This window comes from Eulemur rufifrons, chromosome 2 (assembly GCF_041146395.1).
Source record: "Eulemur rufifrons isolate Redbay chromosome 2, OSU_ERuf_1, whole genome shotgun sequence".
Classification (NCBI taxonomy): Eukaryota; Metazoa; Chordata; class Mammalia; order Primates; family Lemuridae; genus Eulemur; species Eulemur rufifrons.
Window position 1 is genome coordinate 14,592,317 of NC_090984.1, and position 7,615 is coordinate 14,599,931.

The 7,615-nt window shown below is 58.9% G+C and overlaps 1 protein-coding gene across 10 annotated transcripts; it reads left to right on the forward strand.

The window, feature by feature from the left end:
- The first annotated feature begins 367 nt into the window (after positions 1-367).
- GPR108 (G protein-coupled receptor 108) lies at positions 368-7,615 on the forward strand. 10 transcript variants are annotated; one of them, XM_069479498.1, is made up of 18 exons: positions 368-912; positions 1,656-1,775; positions 2,873-2,923; positions 3,237-3,319; positions 4,070-4,203; positions 4,336-4,382; positions 4,485-4,553; positions 4,646-4,750; positions 4,982-5,115; positions 5,212-5,287; positions 5,424-5,497; positions 5,596-5,713; positions 5,806-5,936; positions 6,040-6,083; positions 6,348-6,397; positions 6,578-6,661; positions 6,761-6,885; positions 7,280-7,615. In XM_069479498.1, the coding sequence occupies exons 1-18, from the start codon at positions 793-795 to the stop codon at positions 7,476-7,478; spliced, it is 1,764 nt and encodes a 587-aa protein (XP_069335599.1). In that variant the 5' UTR covers positions 368-792; the 3' UTR covers positions 7,479-7,615. The 10 variants fall into 10 exon arrangements, with proteins under 10 accessions (XP_069335599.1, XP_069335609.1, XP_069335638.1 ...); XM_069479508.1 differs by having other exon boundaries at positions 369-912; positions 7,134-7,354; XM_069479537.1 differs by having other exon boundaries at positions 369-912; positions 6,818-6,885; positions 7,134-7,354.

Here is a 7,615-nt window from a genome sequence, read left to right on the forward strand (position 1 = left end):
GTCTGGATTTAGGTCGGGGCTCGGGGGCTAAGCCAGAGTTTAAGGGTCAGTGTCAGGGAGTGGGGTGGGGGGAGGTGCGGGGGTGGGGTCAGACTTTCAGGCTGAAGTTGAGGCTCAGCTGCAGGTAGGGGGTTCACCTTAGGGTGAGGTTTCAGCCCACGGTCAAGTCTAGCCTGCGATCTGGGTGTGGGTAGGCCTCCAATTGCCTCACTCTGGGATAACAGGAGGCTTAGTCTAAGGCTGGGGACTCAGCCTGGGGTCATAGGTCATGCTAGGGTCAAGATGTATCCTGGGGCTAGGTTTAGGCCTCTCTGTGGACCAGGAAGATAAGGAGAACAGGACAGGCCTCAACAGATGCGTGTGTTTACCAAAAGCCTGAGCTCTGGCCCGGAGCCACATCCCTGTGGTAAGAAAGGGAAGTTCGTCCTTGGGAATACTGGGAAACGTAGTTTATTTAATGTCTTGTTGAGCTTGTCTGAGCCCTCTGCGTTCTGGGTAATGTAGTCCTGGACCGTTAAGAGTAGGTGGAGGAATTCCGCTTCAAGGGACGGCTATGAGGTCCATCATCATTGGTTGGATCAACTGTTTATCAAATTACATCCGGGAAAAGCTTTCTGATGATTGGTGGGCGTGGAGGCGAGGTTAAGTGGTATCGGCACTTCCATTTGGCGCCGGTGCTGTCCATCTGGTATCGTACAGCAGCAGCGGGACACCGCCGCATGGCGATTGGCTCGTCAGTAGGCGGGCTTGGGGGCGTCAGAGGCGGAGTCGGGGAAGGCGGTGGCTCCAGAGATGGCAGAGAGCGAGAGGAGGGGGCTCGGCCGCGGGAGCCCCGTGGAGTGGGGGCAGCGGCTACTTCTGCTGCTGCTGCTGGGCGGCTGTTCTGGGCGCATCCACCGGCTGGTGCTGACGGTGAGACCCACCGCGCGGCGGGCGGGGGCGGGGGCCAGCAACTTTGTCCCGGAGAAGCCCCCGGCTTGGAGTGGTCTCGTCCGACCTCCCCCGCTTCCTGCGCGGGATGGAGCGGTCCGGCGCCCCCCGTTTCCAGGCCCGTAGTGGTCTCGTCCCAGGATCCCCCTCGGTCCTGGGAATAGAGTTGCCTGGCCGGCCAAGCTTCGGTCGTCCCCATTGGGGGGCGGGGCTCCATCTCCTAAGACCCCAGAGTCTTGGCCCTTTAAATTCTTGGGGTCACTATGGGGGCTCCTTCCGCGGGCGCCTTCCGTGGGGTGGGGATGGGGGGTCGTGGGAACTCTGGAGTGGGTTCCCCTGGGCGCTCCTTGGGATCTTTGGGGCTCAGTTGAAATATCTCAGCACGCTGCGGGGGGCTCAGTTGGAACCTGAAAATTTTCCAGGAGGTGAAGGCCAGGCCCACCGTGGGGAATAAGTGCTCTGGGGGTGGCACTAATCCCGTTGTGGGGGGACTTCCAGGTGCCCCAGGATTTCCCTTCCTGGACTCTCAAAACAGCAGTCGGAGGACCTGCGGCCACCCTGTCCCTGCAGTGAGGCAGGCTCTCTTAAGCTCTTTTGTCATCCTGTGGGCTTGTCTTAAATAGAGGGGTACCAAAAGGCCCTTTGGGGGGTCTCGAACCAGAGCCCTGGGGCTGGGCTGGTGGAGACAAGTCTGAGCTGCCTTTTCTTCCTTGCTCTCCCGGCAGGGGGAGAAGCGAGCAGACATCCCGCTGAACAGCTTCGGCTTCTACACGAATGGCTCCCTGGAGGTGGAGCTGAGCCTCCTGCGCCTGGGCCTCCAGGAGAAAGAAGAGAAGTCCCTGCTGGTGAGGGGTGTGAGGAGTTTGCTGGAGGAGGGCAGGGTGCATGGCCTTCACACACACCCCATTCTGGGTTCCCATCCTCCTAGCTCTGCCTCTCACCCATGTGATCTTGGGCAAGTCCCTTGGTTTTTCTGAGCTTCAGTTTCCTCCTCTGTTACCTGGCAATATCTCCTGCAATATGTGCTGAGTGCTTTTCTTTTTCTTATTTTAGAGGTGAGGTCTTGCTATGTTGCCCAGGGATGGAGTTCAGTGGCTATTCACGGGCGTGATTGTAGCTCACTGCAGCCTCGAACTCCTGGCCTCAAGAGATTCTCCCACCTCAGCCTCCCAAGTAGCTGGGACTATAGGCACGCACCACTGCGTGTGGCTAATCTTTTAATTTCTGTAGAGACGGGGTCTCACCCCCAGACTGGTCTCAGACTCCTGGCCTCAAGTGATCCTCCCACCTCAGCTTCCCAAACAGCTAGGATTAGTGCCACCAAGCTCAGCTGCTAGGTGGCTCTTTTCTTAAAGAGCTGGGGGACATAGCAATGAATGAATAAGACAGCCCCAGTTCCTGAAGTCATAGTGCATAACTAGCATTTACTGAATGCACACTAGGTACTGAGTACCATGCAAAGCATTTTCCATGCACCTGTTTCCTCATAGCCACCTCTCAGGGATGCTACAAAAATTCACTGAAGCCAACTTTATGGGTATAGTCACGAGCTCAGGTATGTGGCTTGCTCAGTCACACAACTGGGAAACTTGACGGCCTGGATTCAAACCTGAATGCGCTGGGATTCCAGAGCCCTGGACTGGGGAAACCATTCACATTTTAAATGGGAAAAAACAGGGTGGGCTATTGAAGGTCTCCCTGAGGCAGTGACATGCAGGTTGAGTCAGAGTCACAGGGGATGATGGTTAGGAGTTAAAGGAAAAGGACGGGGGGATGGGGGAGGTGGTTGGCAAGTTCAGAGAGAGAACGTGGGACCTAGCACATGGTAGGTGTTCAGTGAACGCGAGGTTAGTTTTCTATTACTACTGAAGGGGATGGCTTGATTGGGGGGTGGTCCCTGCTGGGGTCCCTCACGTCCTCCCCCTTTCTTTCCATCTACCAGGTGGGGTTCAGCCTGAGCCGGGTCCAGTCTGGCAGCTCACAATCCTACTCAGTGAGTGGAAGTGGGGAGGGAGGGAGGGGGTCTGGCTGGTTGGGTGGTGCGTGTGCGCGCACGTGTGTGTGTGTGTGTGTGTGTGTGTTGTGTGTTAGAGGGGTGTAGGTCTTCTGCATCTCTGTGTGTGTGTGTGCGTGTGTGTGTGTTGTGTGTTAGGGGGATGTAGGTCTTCTGCATCTGTAACCCAGAGGCCCTAGAGACAGGAGCAAGAGGAGACCTAGGTGGATGGGAAGGGAGGCAGGGCAGAGGAGGGAGGCAGGGCAGGGCTGGACCCATGGGAAGGGGTAACCCAAGCTTCCTTCTTCCCCAGACCCGGGATTTTCATGACTGCCCTTTCCAGAAAAACAGTAGCAACTTCCTGGTCCTCTTCCTCATCAACACCAAGGATCTGCAGTGAGTTGGTGGGATGGGGGTGGGGGGAAGGGGGCAGGTGTGGGACCTCATTAAGAGCCATCATTTGTGTTTCCCTGGGCATGATGTACCTGAGCCAACTGGGTAGAATGAGAGGCTGGCTGTGTAGTGAGAAAGCCACTCACTTTTTAGTGTCACCTTCAAGTCTTCTGATTATTGGAAGGGAGGAGAGAGGGAAAGGTACTTGGGAAGTGCTGGGATCTCAGGGGAGAAGACCTGGATGCAGAGGGCTGCTGTGAGAATGAACGAGCGATCGTTCATACTTGCTGAATGCTTCTGGTGTCCAGGCAATGTCCTGAGGGCTTTAACGTGTATTAACTCATCAATCCTGTATATTGTTATTGTCCCCATTCTTCGGATGAGCAAACTGAATCCCGCGGACTGGGATTTGGACCTAGGCAGCCTGGTGCTGGGGTCTGACAATACCGTGTTGCCTCTGTGTAGATACACTGGTTTTTTGTTTGTTTGTTTGTTTGTTTGTTGTTTTTTTGAGTAACACACTTAAGTAGAAAGAGTGGATTGATGTCATGGGAAATGACAAATATTATAATTTCTAGGCAGCGTAGGAATGTGGCAGCCACCTGCCACCTTCATGGGTGGTGGCCAAATGCTGAAACTTGGTGACCACTGATTCAGCTGGACACCAGCCCCCAGGGAGGACAGGCAGTGGGCCCCAGAGGCCTGTCCCCAGGGTTCAGCCTCCCAGCCTCATCTCCCCGCCCCTCACCCCAGGGTCCAGGTGCGACAGTATGGGGAACAGAAGAAGTTACTCATCTCTCCTGGGCTCCTCCCCGAAGTGCCCTCTGAACCAGGGCTCCCGAAGCCAGGGCCCACGGTCACCCCCAAGGTGGATAGTGGTGAGTCGGGCCGGCTGTGCGGGCAGAGAGGGCAGAAGGGCAGGGCTGCCATGTGTGTCTACCCCCCCACCCCTGCCACCCCATTTTCCTGCCATACCTCTGTCCATCCACCTTTTAAAAACATTCACCTGTCTCCTACAGGGACCATCACAGTCAACAAGGCCAAGTCACAGCCTGCAGTGTCTCAGGTTTGGCAGAGCTAGGGCAGCAGGGAGAAAGGCCTACCCCGGGGTGGGGGGTGGGGGTATGGGGACTTGGGCCCAGCTGATGGAGGGGTTCTGTCCTCTCAGGGCCCTGGCGGAAAGGACAAGGAGCTGGTATTGGGTCTGGGCCACCTCAACAACTCCTACAACTTCAGCGTGAGTGTTTGTGGCACCTGCAGCCCCTGCTTCCGCCACCCCCCCCAGAGCAGTGGACCCCCAAGCTGAGCCCCCGTTTCCCCCTCACCCAGTTCCACGTGGTGATCGGCTCTAGGGCTGAGGAAGGCCAGTACAACCTCAACTTCCACAACTGCAACAACTCGGTTCCCGGAAAGGAGCATCCATTTGACATCACGGTGAGTGGAGGGTGGGCAGCCATGCCAGGGAGTGCCCACCATCCCCCAGGAGTTTAGCTCCCGACAGCCCCCCAGTGGCAGTGGGAGGAAGTGGAAGCTGTTAGACTCATTTGAGAGATGGGCCAACTGAGGCTTGGGGAGGGCAAGTCACCCAGCTAGAAAGCAGGAGAACTGGGAGGGGTCTGGCCAGGACTGTGCCACCACCAGTGCCCACCTCTGACCCCACACCAGGTGATGATCCGGGAGAAGAACCCTGAGGGCTTCCTGTCCGCCGCAGAGATTCCCCTTTTCAAGCTCTACATGGTCATGTCCGCCTGCTTCCTAGCTGCCGGCATCTTCTGGGTGTCTGTCCTCTGCAGGAACACGTAATGCCCTTGCCCCTGGGGGTCCCCCACCTCCCCTCGCCAGAGCCCCCATCCCTGCCCCAAGCTGATGCTCCGTGTCCCCTTCTCTCCCGCCAGGTACAATGTCTTCAAGATCCACTGGCTCATGGCAGCCTTGGCCTTTACCAAGAGCATCTCTCTGCTCTTCCACAGCGTGAGAGCCTGGGGCCAGAGCCAGGGGGGTGGGCTGGTCGCTGTATTCCTCCCAGCCCACCCCCCGAAATGTCTACGGACCCTGGGCTTGTGGGAGGTCCATCTGTATGACTGTCCATCCGTCTGTCCACCCCCAGATCAACTACTACTTCATCAACAGCCAGGGCCACCCCATCGAGGGTCTCGCGGTCATGCACTACATCACGCACCTGTGAGTGGCCCCTTTCTGCCGGGCAGGTGGCGGGAGGCGGGCAGGGGAGGCCAGGCCCCACCTGACTTCATCGCCATGCCATCCCTCCGCTCCCCCAGGCTGAAGGGCGCCCTCCTCTTCATCACCATTGCTTTGATTGGCTCAGGCTGGGCCTTCGTTAAGTACGTCTTGTCTGATAAGGAGAAGAAGATTTTTGGGATCGTCATCCCCCTGCAGGTGCATGTGGGGGAGTGCCCCAGGGGAGGGCAGAGGGGACAGGAGGGGCACAGGTCAGGCAGCACCCCGCCCACCCTGCCCCGGCCACACAGGTGCTGGCCAACGTGGCCTACATTGTCATCGAGTCCCGCGAAGAGGGCGCCAGTGACTACGGGCTCTGGAAGGAGATCCTGTTCCTGGTGGACCTCATCTGCTGTGGTGCCATCCTCTTCCCTGTGGTCTGGTGAGGACCCTGGCCGCCCCCAAATCCCGGTTGAGACCCCGCCCTCTGCGCACATGGGTGGAGCCAGTGCTGACCACACCCTGTGTCCCCCCACCTGTCCCAGGTCCATCCGGCATCTCCAGGAGGCATCTGGCACAGACGGGAAGGGTGAGACCCTGCCCCTTGACAACGTCTGCCCATGGCCCCAGCTTTCTGTCCTGAGATGCCCCTCCTGGCCTCTCTGCCCACCCCCCTGGTTTGCCTCCCTGGGCACCCCAATCTGGCCTCTCTGCCCCCCCCCGACGTTCCCTACAGACTTGCTGCCCCTGGGACACTCCCCCAGATGCCTCTCTGTCCCCTCCCCCAGGCCTCTCCCCTTCCCCCCACCCTCGGTCTCCTTGCCCTGACCCCCACTCTGTGCCCACCCCTCAGTGGCAGTGAACCTGGCCAAGCTGAAGCTGTTCCGGCATTACTACGTCATGGTAGGAGCCCGCCGTGCTAGGGGTGGGGGTGGGGGTGAGGAAGGGAGGCTGGCAGCGGCAGGAGACAACCAGCCCCTTGGCACACCCATCCTGAGGCCCCCCCCACCCAGACATCCCCAGCCCCACGGTCCCTCTGTCCCCAGTGTCCCCTCTGTCCCATGCCCACCCGTGCCCCTGCAGGTCATCTGTTACGTCTACTTCACGCGCATCATCGCCATCCTGCTGCGGGTGGCCGTGCCCTTCCAGTGGCAGTGGCTGTACCAGGTGAGCCCGGAGGCCCCAGGCGGGACGAAGGGTGGGCCAGACGGTAGGGGTGGGGCAGGGGTGCACCTGACAGTAGGGCTCTGTCCCTTGCCCCCGCAGCTCTTGGTGGAGGGCTCCACTCTCGCCTTCTTCGTGCTCACCGGCTACAAGTTCCAGCCCGCGGGGGACAACCCGTACTTGCAGCTGCCCCAGGAGGATGAGGAGGATGTCCAGATGGAGCAAGTGTGAGTCCGGACCAGAGTGGGTGGGTCTGGGGGCGGGGTTGTGGGGGGATAGAGGGGGCTAGGAAGGAGCGGCCGGGACTGCTTTGGAGGTGGAGTGGGCGGGGCCTGGGCCGCTCTGGAAGCGGGGTGGGTGGGGCCAGGGAGATCTGGGGGCGTGGTTATGGCCACTATGGAGATCGCGGGGTGGGATGGGCGGGGCCTGCTGCCCTTGAGCTCTGGACAGCCTCTTCTTTGGTGTCTGTCTGCAGAATGACCAACTCTGGGTTCCGGGAAGGCCTGTCCAAAGTCAACAAAACAGCCAGCGCACGGGAACTGTTGTGATCATCTGCACATCTGGGACCAGATGGTCCTCCTTCCCCCACCTACTGCTTCTCACTCCTGCCCCTCTCCTAAGTGGGTGTTGGAAGGTGCAGGGGACCGGCACAGATGAGGCGGCCGGCTCCCTGGGACCCAGGTTCAGAAGACAGGCCCTTCTTCCCTTTCTAAGTATCGGGCAGCTCTGTCCTCACCCAGGACTACACTTCCAGCTGTACAATAATGACCAATCCGTTTTGCTACCGCGGTTTCTTGCCTTTCTGGGGGTTGAGGTCTAACACAGACACCGCATTTACAATTTAGAAAACCTGCATTTGCTGTGGGGGGAGGGGGTGCGGTGCCCATGACTTTACACATTTACTGAATATCAATTGAGCAACCACCGTGCTGGGCCCTATGCCAGGTGCTGAGGACA

What these genes read in the sequence shown, in the direction of transcription:
- GPR108 (XM_069479447.1), top strand. Translation starts at nt 793, where the DNA reads ATGGCAGAGAGCGAGAGGAGGGGGCTCGGCCGCGGGAGCCCCGTGGAG. An exon ending in TCCACCGGCTGGTGCTGACG is followed by an intron (nt 913 to 1,655) that starts GTGAGACCCACC and finishes CTCTCCCGGCAG; the next exon opens with GGGGAGAAGCGAGCAGACAT. An exon ending in ATCTGGCACAGACGGGAAGG is followed by an intron (nt 6,084 to 6,347) that starts GTGAGACCCTGC and finishes CCCACCCCTCAG; the next exon opens with TGGCAGTGAACCTGGCCAAG.